This window comes from Myotis myotis, unplaced genomic scaffold, assembly GCF_014108235.1.
Source record: "Myotis myotis isolate mMyoMyo1 unplaced genomic scaffold, mMyoMyo1.p scaffold_m19_p_33, whole genome shotgun sequence".
In the NCBI taxonomy this organism is placed as follows: Eukaryota; Metazoa; Chordata; class Mammalia; order Chiroptera; family Vespertilionidae; genus Myotis; species Myotis myotis.
In genome coordinates this window covers 1,908,621-1,920,449 of record NW_023416339.1, presented here as the reverse complement: position 1 = coordinate 1,920,449, position 11,829 = coordinate 1,908,621, and the positions used below count along the sequence as shown (strand labels likewise).

The 11,829-nt window shown below is 54.2% G+C and overlaps 1 protein-coding gene across 6 annotated transcripts in view; it reads right to left on the bottom strand.

The window, feature by feature from the left end:
* Nucleotides 1-43: 43 nt before the first annotated feature.
* RFX1 (regulatory factor X1) overlaps nucleotides 44-11,829 on the bottom strand; it is a 34,376-nt gene continuing 22,590 nt past the window's right edge. For 5 of the 6 annotated variants that reach the window (XM_036302790.1, XM_036302789.1, XM_036302791.1 and 2 more), the window contains 13 exons: nucleotides 9,285-9,654; nucleotides 6,492-6,673; nucleotides 5,558-5,677; nucleotides 5,349-5,464; nucleotides 5,013-5,131; nucleotides 4,822-4,931; nucleotides 3,973-4,124; nucleotides 3,797-3,894; nucleotides 2,382-2,531; nucleotides 2,081-2,289; nucleotides 1,667-1,820; nucleotides 1,542-1,587; nucleotides 44-1,405 (listed from right to left, as the gene is read on the bottom strand). In XM_036302790.1, the coding sequence (XP_036158683.1) occupies nucleotides 1,230-1,405; nucleotides 1,542-1,587; nucleotides 1,667-1,820; nucleotides 2,081-2,289; nucleotides 2,382-2,531; nucleotides 3,797-3,894; nucleotides 3,973-4,124; nucleotides 4,822-4,931; nucleotides 5,013-5,131; nucleotides 5,349-5,464; nucleotides 5,558-5,677; nucleotides 6,492-6,673; nucleotides 9,285-9,654 (2,002 nt within the window). In that variant the 3' untranslated portion in view covers nucleotides 44-1,229. The remainder of the gene's footprint in view (nucleotides 1,406-1,541; nucleotides 1,588-1,666; nucleotides 1,821-2,080; nucleotides 2,290-2,381; nucleotides 2,532-3,796; nucleotides 3,895-3,972; nucleotides 4,125-4,821; nucleotides 4,932-5,012; nucleotides 5,132-5,348; nucleotides 5,465-5,557; nucleotides 5,678-6,491; nucleotides 6,674-9,284; nucleotides 9,655-11,829) is intronic. The other variant, XM_036302792.1, reaches the window with a different exon arrangement.

The window sequence follows — 11,829 nt, the reverse complement described above, 5'->3', positions numbered from 1 at the left end:
CATCCCAGCTCCCGGCAAGGCCCTCAAGTCAGCAGTAGCCAAATATCACAGCGGAATTTATTGTTTTAAGAAAGACTACAAAAAGGTAGAAAACGCTTGGCACACTAGACTACCACACTTTCACTGCTGGGAGGGAGGCCAGAGGGCATGGAGGGGAGTGGGCGACCACCCCAAAAGCTTGCAGCACTGCGGAGCACACAAAATAGTGATTTTTATACAATAGGTCAGGTTTTTTTCTTTTTGTGTGTGTGATTTTTGCCATAAACATCTATCTCACAGGTTGAAAACACTGAGAAAACCGAACAGATAAGGCCATGATGGTTGGAAAAAAACCCAAGTTACCGACTCCGCTTGGGCGGCACTCACAAATCGCACAATAGTCATGTGGGGGCGGCACACGGCAGGGAGAAGCACGGAGGTGCCATTACAAACCAGCCAGCGGCAGGATTGGTGGGGGAATGGGGGTGGTCTTGGGTCTGAGCGAGCGGAGCCCAGGCCTTGAGGGCAGGCTACTTCTGGGCCCTGCTGCCCGCAGCAGGCCCCTCTGGGCTCCGGCACCAGGCCCAGCCCACTGCTCTTTGGAAGCTGGAGGCAATGCCCCCTGCAGCCTTCCCTAGAGCCAGGCTGCCTTCCCCAGAGCTAGGCCGGGCAGTGCCCCCCTCGAGGGCTGTGGGGCAAGGGAGAACCCAGCTCTGGAGAAGATGCGACACCCACGGCTTTAATTGCACTTATACCAAGGAGGAGGGAGCAGTGGGGTTGCTGGGGAAGGGGTCCCGGGGCTGCTGCTGACAGTGGGGGGATCCCTAGGTGATGCCCACCTGTGCCCACCCGGGGCTCAGGGCTGGGCCCAGGACAGGCTGTGCAAAGCCAGCGAGCTGAATAAGTTAACAGGGGAGGGGGCCTGCCTGCCTGCCCCCTGAGGGGGGGTAGGGAGAGGCTGCTGCCTTCTGGGTCAAGGGGCCAGGCTGCTGCCCCAAAGGGCACCTGGGCACAGCGGCGGGTTCCTTAAGGCACGTCTTTTGTGTCAGTTTGCAGCTGTGGCTTTACCCAGCCCTGTGATTGTGCCGGTCCTGTCGGGGGTGGGACCCCCTTGACTTCCCTGTCTGGGAGGCCCCCTCCCCACCCTGGCCGAGGCTGGAGTGGGAAAAGCGAAGCCACAGGAGCTGTGAGGGACCCTGGAGTGGAGGGGCGGAGGGGGCGGGCGGGGCGGGACAGGGGGGGCTGCGGGCTTAGCTGGAAGGCAGCGCCTGCACGAAGAGGCCGCGTGTGTCTGTCCGAGCAAGCTTGGTCGGAGGCTCCAGAGCCTCGGGGCCCAGCGCAGGAGAGGGCGACTCGCTGCCCGCCGCCAGCGAGATGTCCTGTGGCAGCTCATCCTCACTCTCCTCCTCCTCTTCCTCCTCCTCGTCTGGGAAACACGGACCAGAACCACTCAGTGCAGGGCGCTGCGTCCCCCGCCCCCTGCTGCAGGTGCCTCCTTCCCCCCAGCCGGCGCCCTGCCCCATCGCAGACTTGGGCCCTGGGCGGGGACAAGCCTCGCCTACCTTTGTCTGGGTCTAGGGGGTTCAGCGAGGTGGCCAGGTTGGCGAACTGGAAGGAGGGGAGAGGAAAAAAGGTGTGGGTCCCGGCAAGGGGTGCCCCGCCCGCACCCTCAGCGCTCCCTGCGCACCTCGCCCATGACGGCGATGGGGGTCTCTCCCTTGGCTTGAGCCACTCGGTGCTCGATCAGGTAGTACATGTACTCATCGTAGAGCAGCCGGATGAGGTGGAAGGAGCCGAAGCTGGCCGCGCTGCGCAGGGTCAGGTCCCTAATCACCATGGAGCTGGGGCAGCAGCGGGGAGGAGGAGTGAGGCCGGTTCCGCCCTGCATCCCTTGTGCCCACATCCCGGCTGCAGGGTCCGGCAAGCCCAGCTACCCTTTCCCTGTCCCCTCCCCCCCGCCCCGCCAGGCTTCTGTGGGGTGTGCACCAGTAAGAGTGGAAGGCCCTAGCTCCCCCGCCCCCCCAAGACATCTGCCTTCATAAAAGACCACCTAAGCCCCCTTTGGCCCCGCCCCTCCCGGATCCCGCCCGCCGGGGCGCACCTGTAGAAGGACCACTTGAGGAGGAAGAGCTTGGCGGCCTTGGGAAAGCCGGTGCTGCCCTGGTAGGGCTTGAGCACCTGACTCACGACGCCATCCAGCCAGGCCGCCCATTGCTCCAATGAGTTCTGCTGCTGAAGCGTCACCTTGAAGTCCTGCTCCAGCCGCTGCACTACTCGGTCCTCGCAGCGGCACACCCACGAGGCCTGCTCCTGGGCACAGTGGGAGGGCGTCCCCCGACTCAGCCGCCGATCCAGGCTCACCCAGCCTGGCTTTACTCTCACCTGCCCTGCCCTGTGCTCACCTGCACATTGGCGAAGTCCACTCGGTTGAGGTCGCTCAGCATCTGATTGATCTGCGCCGTGTTCTGCAGCACAGCGCGTGCCGCCTGCGCCAAGTGGTTAAGCGATGTGTACCGCCGCAGCGTCTGCGCAAAGGCGCCAGCAGCTGCCACCTGGGGGCGAGGGGAGGGGGGGCTCGTGGCTTCCGCGGAACCCACACCCACTGCAACCTCTCTGAGCCCTTTTCTTCTCTCTGAGCCCTTCTCCTAAGTAGGATGGGGGTATACCTCATTGCTTTTGTTGGGAGAGCAAGAGGTTGGAAATTTCAAATTTTGGGTATCCACCCACCCAAAGCATGGGTTCCCCCCCCCCAAAATCAATGGTTTATACCTGACCACCATTATTATTATTATGAAAGGCCACAACAGAAAATCTGAGTGCGCTGCCCAGAAAGGGCATTGCTTCAATAAATTTCATTCTATTATGTTTTTACTATTCCAGGGAATGACAGCTCCACAAGATGGAGTTTGGTTATCTTGGTCACTGTTGTGCTGCCAGCATTAAGAACCACGCTGGGCATACAGTAGGCACTTAACAAATGTGTTTAATCAATGAATGAATACATGAGTCTTGCCAGTTCTGAAGTGCTTCCCCCTGGATCCAGCTTCTACTCTCTCCCCACAGGCCCCCAGCCCTGCCTGTGTCCGGTGTATCCAGGGGTGATTCTTTAGACATCAGTTCTGTTTAGCTGTCTTGTTAGCATTTTACGAAAAGAAACCCCCCCCCCCTTTTTTTCCCTTTTTTGCTCAAGAGCAAGCACATACCATCTAATTCCTCACATCTAAGTAGTTGGTGAATGTGTAGCATTGATAAAGAGGGCTATTGTTCTGTTTCCTTATCAGTGTAACTCCTTTTTTTTTTTTTTTAAAGATTTTATCTATTTCTGAACACTTAAAGCACTTTCTGTTGAGGTTGTCTGAAGAAAACTACTTCAAGTTTGCAGTTTTTGTGTGTGTGTGTGTGTTTTTTAACTCCTCACGGGAGGACATGCTCAATGATTTCAGAGAGAGGGGAAGAGAGAGAAAGATAGATGTGAGAAACATCCATCAGTTGCCTCCCAAATGCACGCAGACCGGGAATCTAACCTACAACCTTTCTGTATAAAGGATGACACTCTCACCAACTAAGCCACACTGCCCAGGGCTGCAGTTGGTTTTTAAGATTCCGTGTTGTGAGGTATTGTTTCAGAAATGGGTAACTGAGGAAGCTAGTTTGTAAAGACAATGGCCAAAGCTCACTCCCAGGGGACAGGCAGGGGGATAAATCTTATTACCTTTTTGGGCAGAGGTACTGAGACCCAGCCCGGAGCCCCTAGACCTTGGCCCTGCAGCCGGGAGGAAGGAGCTAGGCTAAACCCAGGCTGGCCCCTCACCCTCACCTTCACCCGCAACATCTCCTCAGGGATGTTCACCATGGCATGAGTGAGCCAGCTTTCCAGGCTCTTGGCAAAGTTCCGGATTGCTTGGGTCAAGGCACCTGTGGGTGGCAGTGGGAGCTGATGAGGACTGAGGGGTGGGGGACAGGGAGTTGAGGGGGCAGCAGCAGTGCACTCACTGGGGATGGGCCGCAGCACGTCAGGGATAAGGATTTCCACCAGGCCCTGGTATAGCACGTTGTCACAGTGCTTGGTCCACTGCAGCACCGGCTCGAACTTGGACAGCAGCACCAAGCTGGCCTTGGGCAGCCGCTTCTCAGCCTCGTCGTGCCTGCAGACACCCCGTCTTGAGTCAGGCAGGTGCTCTCTGCCTCTGTCTAACCCTTAAGGTCAGGCTGACACAGGCTCAGTGCCCCAGGGTCCGATGGGTCTTATACTTTGCACACTGGGACACGGGCACCCACCTACCCCCTGCAGGGAAGACGTGATTCAGTGGGGCACCCCATCCCATGCACTCAGTGCCCCAGGGTCCGATGGGTCTTATACTTTGCACACTGGGACACAGGCACCCACCTACCCCCTGCAGGGAAGACATGATTCAGTGGGGCACCCCATCCCATGCACTCAGTGCCCCAGGGTCCGATGGGTCTTACACTTTGCATACTGGGACACGGGCACCCACCTACCCCCTGCAGGGAAGACGTGATTCAGTGGGGCACCCCATCCCATGCACTCAGTGCCCCAGGGTCCGATGGGTCTTACACTTTGCATACTGGGACACGGGCACCCACCTACCCCCTGCAGGGAAGACGTGATTCAGTGGGGCACCCCATCCCATGCACTCAGTGCCAGACCTATACACACTCTGGAGGGGGCTCAGAAGGCCATGTTTACCTCATCAACGGCAGGAGTCAGGCAGGCACCCCCATTCCTGCAAGATGCCCGAGGTCCAGCCACCCCAGCTCTGGTACTGACTCACAAAGTCCTCCCCTTCCTCCCCTCCTCCCCTCCCTCTCCCAGGGACTCACACGGCCAGCGGTGGTGCCTCACTGGACTGGTTGAGGTTGTACCTCCAGAAGGTTTTCCACAGCGTCTCCACCAGGGTGAACTGCAGGTTCACCATGACGTCAACGATGGCCTGTTGGGGAGGCCGGACATTCAGGGCCATTGGTGGACAGCGTGGCCCTCCCTCCCCCCACCTACCGGCCAGGTGCCCTACCTCACAGTGTTCCCGGTATAGGACCTGGAAGGCCTTGATGTCCCCAGGCCCGATGCCCTCGGGCAGCACTTTACCCTGGATGTCAAGCTCTGAGAAGTCAGGGAGGCTCCTCGAGGCATCTGGGGGCAGGAAGGGACACCATGAGGCCCTTTGTCCCCTACCTGCCTGTCTCCTTGGAGCCTCATCCTGGGATCTGATTAAGTGGTTACCACTTTCCTACCAAGCAGGAGTCCCCCCTGTGCAGTGGGGGATGACAAGGCTCAGGGAGGGCAAGTGAACCAGCTGGGACCACAAACCCTGACCCAGGCCCCGGCCCATAGGCCAGGGGGCTCTCACCCAGGAACTGCTGGTACTGCTGGACCTGGGCGCTGATGTCTGACAGCCCGGTGGCCTGCTGTGGCCCCACGGCCACACCGTTGGTCATGCCCTCCATCTTCTGGATGGGCTTGAGCCTGGGGGAGAAGGGGTGGGCGGGGCAATTGGGTGGGGGTCAGCCAGAACACCCTTTTTCACCCATCAGTGCAGGGTCCAGCTTGCCCTCTTACCTCTGCTTTTGTGAGAAGGGCTGGCCTCGCATAGCCATGTGCTGTTGGTCCTCCATCAGCCGCAGCAGAGGCGAGCTGGCCTTGATGCGCAGGCCATAGTAGTGGTACTTGGAGTTGCCCCTGAGAGTGAGGTGGAAGGTGAGGGCTGGGCTGGGGAGGCCACTAGTCATCCACCGGGAGCTTCATATCATACCCGCTTGGGGGCCAGAAAGAGCCCACAGGAGGGAGACACATTCCACAGCAAAGACTTGTTGACCACTAGTCATAAGAACATGCTAGGTGCTGTTCCGAGCTCTGAGCACATACAAGTCCACATGCTCCTCATCCCTACCCTATGACGATTGCTTGGACAGGTGAGGAAATGGAGGCATCGAGAAATGCAGCACTTTGCTGAAGGTTATGAGGTGATGCTGAAGCTGAGAACTGGAACCGAGATGCATGCATAGGCCCAGGGGTTGCAAAAGAGGGGCAGGGAAGGGTGGGTTCATGGCATGGCTCCCTGTTCCTTCCTGTGTGAATTCAATGACTCGAGCCTTGATTAAGCACTGACTGTGTGCAGCCCCTGCACTAGCAAGATGTATGCATTTCAACATCGGAAGACAGATTAGAAACAAGGGAAGTAACATAAAAGGCATGTCGGACAATGGGAAGTGCTAAGGAGAAAAAGTAAGCAGGGAAGAATGAAAGGTCGGAGTGTCAGAGAGGTAGGGAAAGGCTGCAGTTTTAGTTAAGGGGACTCAAGGTTGTTTGAGTTGAGGTGGGGAAAAGCACACACGGCAGAAGGCACAGCTGGTGCAAAGGCCCTGGGGTGGAAAGCTGTACAGAGGCCAGTGGGGCTGGAGGGGAGTGAGCAAGGGCATGAGAGAGGTAACTGAGGCCCTGGATAACTTGGAGTGGGGTGGTCCTTGTGGCTATCAGGGGCAGGTGGCCCCACCTGGTGCCCAGACGGCGGGTGCGCAAGCCCATGAAGACAGAGCGGATGAGCTTGCCAAAGGAGGCGGCATTGACGGGCTCCAGCTTCTGCTCCTGGCAGTGCAGTAGGTAGTGGCAGTAGAGGGTGCTCCGTGGCAGACTCACGCCCTCGGCCGTCTCATAGTTGTCCAGGAGCCACTGGACCTGGGGCCAGGTGGAGATGGAAGAGTGCTAAGAATTGCTACAGTATCATCCCTTATCCATGGTTTTGCTTTTTGCAGTTTCAGCTACCCAAGGTCAACCATAGACCAAAATATTCAATTTCCCCAGCCATCAACACTGTCTGCTCCTGACATCCAACCATTGACAATGTCATGGCTCAATGTCCAGGATCACTGAAGTGACATGTCACAAAGTCAGCAGTAGCCTAAGACACTATGTCACATATGCCATTCACTTCACTTCATCTCATCATGTAGGCACTGCATCAGCTCTCATCATCACAAGAAGAGTGAGTGCAATACAACAAGATATTTTGAGAGAGACCATATTCACAGAACTTTTATTACAACATATTGTTATAATTATTCTATTTTATTATAAGTTGTTGTTATTAATCCCTGACTGTGCCTTTAAACTAAACTTTATCATAGGTATGTATATGTAGGAATAAACATGGTATATGTAGGGTTCAGGCATCCACTGGGGGTCTTGGAATGAATCCCCCATGGATAAGGTGGGACTGTAGTACTCATTGTTTAGTGCTCTCTGTACCAATTTCCAATTGTGAACCCGACAACCACGATGTAGGGCATATCCTATCACAATGACCCGTGGGAATTCTCTAGAACCACACTGTCTAATATAGTCACTGTCAGCTACATATAGCTATGTAAATACAAATTTAATTTATGCTAAGTGGAAAAAGCAATGTCAAAAGGTCACAGGCAGTAAGATTCCATTCATAGACATTCTCAAAATGACAATATAGATATGGGGAACAGATCCCTGGTTGCAGAGGGTTAGGGGTGTGGGGCGGGAGGAGGGCGCCATGACTAGGAAGGGTTAGCATGAGGGAGACCTTGTGGTGCTGAAACAGTTCTGCATCTTGACTGTGGTAGTGGTTTCCAAATCTACACACACATCAGCAGACACCCACGCTACAGCAATGCTGGCGGCCTCACTGGATACTGTACTGCAGTTATGTCAAATGTAACGAGGGGGGGTAACCTGGGGAAGGGCGCATGGGATGTCTCTACTATTTTTGCAGTTTCCTGTGACTCTAAAATTGTATCAAAATAGTTTAAAGAGCCGAAACCGGTTTGGCTCAGTGGATAGAGCGTCGGCCTGCAGACTGAAAGGTCCCAGGTTCGATTCCGGTCAAGGGCATGTACCTGGGTTGCAGGCACATCCCCAGGGGGTGTGCAGGAGGCAGCTGATCGATGTTACTCTCTCATCGATGTTTCTAACTCTCTATCTCTCTCCCTTCCTCTCGGTAAAAAATCAATAAAATATATTTTTTAAAAAAAATAGTTTAAAGAAAGCAACTCAACTCAGTTCCTTGGTGACCCCCGCCAGATTTCAAGTGCTTAATAGCCACATGTGGCCAGAGGCCTCTGTATTGAGCATTTATATCACCAGAGAACGTTCTACTGGACAACACTCTTCTATGCAGCATGTCTGCAAACTGTGGGCGAGGACCCATTAGGGGATCATTAAGTTGGTTAGTGGGTCACACCAGCATTAAGGAAAACTAGACTAGCCCTGGCTGGGTAGCTCAGTTGGTCAGAACATTGTCCCAATACATCAAGGCTGCGTGTTCAATCCCCAGTCAAGACACATACAAGAAAAAAACCAATGAATGCATAAATAAGTGGAACAAATTGATGTTTCTTTCTCTCTTCCTTCTTCCCTCTCTCTCTGAAATCAATAACTTAAAAAAAAATTAGAAAAAAAGAAAAATAGACTAGAAGTCAGGGTATATAAGGGAGGTCCCTACCTTCTGAGAAAGTGTCCATCTGAGTTATGTGGTCCACAATGGGTCACCATGCACGTGGACAGTAGTTAAAAAAGTGGGGAAGCCCCCTGGTTGGGGTGACTCAGCGATTAGAGTGTCAGCCTTCACACCAGAGTCACGGGTTCAATTCCTGGTCCAGGGCACATACCTGGGTTGCAGGTTTGATCCCCGGTTGGGGAGTGTATGGGAGGCAACCAATAGATGTTTCTCTCTCACATGGATGTTTCTCTCTCTACCCCCCACCTCTCCTTCCCTTCCACTCTCTCTAAAAAAAAATCAATGGAAAAAATATCCTCAAGTGGGGATTAACAACAAAAACGGGGGAAGACATCACTCCAGACCCCCGTGCTCTGTGAGGACAGGGGCCACCCATAATTACCAGGCCCTGACCCACCCATGGTAACAGAGATGATGAGGGGCCCATTTGGGGTCGGGACCCAAGGTTGCCCAAGTGATTGCATACAGCCATCTCTTGGCAGCGGGAGGTATCTCAGTGCCGTCCAGATGAACAAAGAACCTTGCTCAGGGCAGCTCCCCTCATGATGGTGCCTGCCTCTCCCTCTCCTTGCTATCTATCTGCTATTATCAATTATAATCAGAGTGACACTTCTTGAGGTACCACTCTAAGAGCTTCATGCATATTAATTGAGGCTCAGAGGGACTGAATAACTTGTCTAAGGCCAAACAGTGATAATTCAATCCTAGGCCATCTTCATCTGAGCACCATGGTGCCAGGTTATGTAGGTGTCTGCAGGGATCTCACCACCCGCCTCCTCAGGGGCCAGGGCTGGTACTTACAGTGGCTGGTGAGGCACGGGTGGTATGGGAGTAGGACTGGCTGGCACTGCCCAGCATGTAGCCACCTTGGATCACGTAGGTGCCTGCTCCGCTGCTGCTGCCGCTGCTGCCTCCACCACTGCCCCCGCCACCGGCTCCATTGCCACCACTGCCACCGTTGCTGCTGTTGCTGGCCCCGCCCCCACTGCTGGTAGGGCTGGCGACAACCTGGCTGCCAGACACGTACATGGGCACGGAGCCACTGCTGGCCACCGCTTGGGAGGTGGCAGGCGTGCTGACCTGGGCAGCTGTGCCCGCAGCCTCATAGTAGCTGGTGCCTGCCGTTTGCGTGTACAGCGGTGTCTCGGGGTAGGGGTAGGTGCTGGAACGGCTGAGAACGAAGCAGAAGGAGGGGAGTCAGGGGCAAGAGCTGGGGAACGAGGGGCATGAAGGAGGGAGATCCTATAGGTGTGGGCTTCCAGGATTGGAGCAAGAAGCCACAGCCTGTGTCAGACCAGGCACCACCCCAAGGGCTTAATGAGCAAATTTTCATTGAATCCACATGGGAGTCCCCAGATCACAGGTGAGGAAGCTAAAACAAAAGGGCTACATGTCCAGCGAGTGGCTCAGATGGGAGTGCCAGCCCATCCTGTACACCAAAAGGTTGTGAGTTCAATTCCCAGTCAGGGCACATACCTAGGTTGCAGGTTCGATCCCTGGTTGGGGAGTGTATGGGAGGCAACTGATTTATATTTCTGTCTCACATTGATGTTTTTCTCTCTCCTTTCCTCTCTCTCTCTAAAACAAATCAATAAAAAAACATGCTCGGGTGAGGATAAAAACAAACAACTGCCTCCCAAAGTTTATTTCTTAAAAAAGGTCGAGTTAACTTGCAACAGGCCCCATGTACGCTGGGATGTGTGTGAGACAAAAGAGGCCCCACCTAGGAGATTAATGTTCTAGTGGGGGAGCCAGAAGAGAAGCCTAATGCAAAGGTAAATTGAGGGCACTGTATCAGGTGGTCCGTGCCCCGGAGGAGAACAAGACGGGAAGGGGTGCTGAACAAAGGGAGGCTGGCTCTACTTCTGAACCCAGTGGCCACCCTGAGTGTAGATGCATTTTTGTGTGTGGATCCAGCAGCCTATTCTGCTCTGGAGAGTGCTCCTCCAGCTTCCCAGGACCCGCCAGATGATGCTGGCTCAAGGGGGTGGAGAGGGGTTGGGTGGGGGCACCTCTCACTGTCTCACTAGGCACCATGGGACATAGTTTTCATGTTTGAGCCCTCCCAACAATTAGTGATTTAAAATAACATTCAATTTTACAAGTCCAGAAAGACAGGAAGGCCAGCACGGGAAGCCCTGGCTTAGAAGGTGTTGTGCCGAAACCGGTTTGGCTCAGTGGATAGAGCGTCGGCCTGCGGACTGAGGGGTCCCAGGTTCGATTCCGGTCAAGGGCATGTACCTGGGTTGCGGGCACATCCCCAGTGGGAGTGTGCAGGAGGCGGCTGATCGATGTTTCTCTCCCATCGATGTTTCTAACTCTCTATCTCTCTCCCTTCCTCTCTGTAAAAAATCAATAAAATATATTAAAAAAAAAAAAAGAAGGTGTTGTTGGAGCCATCTCATGAAGGAAGCCTTGCAAATTATAGCAGGAGAGTAAAAATGACTGGGTTTATCTTCAGTGGGCTGTTAAGTAAAAGGTGATGGAATCCTACATAGGGGTGAGAGGAGGAGGGTGGAGGAGGAAGCTCTTATGATCCTGCCAAAGGACAAGTTCCATAACATTCCATTAGGTGAACAAAAGAGGGAATTGTGCAGACGGTGTGTTGGTAAGAGAGGGGAGATTAAGGTGAATTTCTTATCTATGTCTGCCATCTGTATGCCATCCATAGGGGCCCCTGGGGGCAGCCAGGAGAGGGAGTTGGTGGGTCCAAGAGTGGTAAGAGGCTAACCACTGGAGGTGAGTGGCCCTGCCCCTCAGACACCTGGATGCAGATCTTGATCAAATGCCCACATCTACCAAATGAGTGACACCGAGAGTGGTGACCTGAGCTGTCACTAGCAAGTGTTCACACATTCCAGTGGCAGGGACCACAGCCAGGACCAGTCCAGTTCCCCACATGCATCACTTATTCCAAAAAAAATACTGCATCTATTTGCTGACTGACTGACTGAATGAATGTGTGCATCTCTGGTATTGGCCTGGACAGGGACAGAGGCACAGAGGCTGTGGCTTTTACTAGGGCAGGGATAAAGGCCCATCAAGAGCTGGGAATCCAGGAATGAGCCACTGTGAGGAAGAGACAGAAGATTCAGTGCCCCAAGAACTTCATATAGCAAAACTGATGGTAAAATGGACCACATGGTATCACACATACTGTAATCACAGAGGGAAGAATTCAAACAGAAGCAAGGGACAGACACTATCAAGGGAAGCAGATGGAGCCACCCTGCGACCCCAGGCCTGGGCTCATGGCTCAGCTCTGATTCTCACATCCTAGTGGCCCTTGGGGCCTGTCTCCTCTCTACAATGTCCCTCTGTGGTCCCTGCCAGCACTGGTTAAATG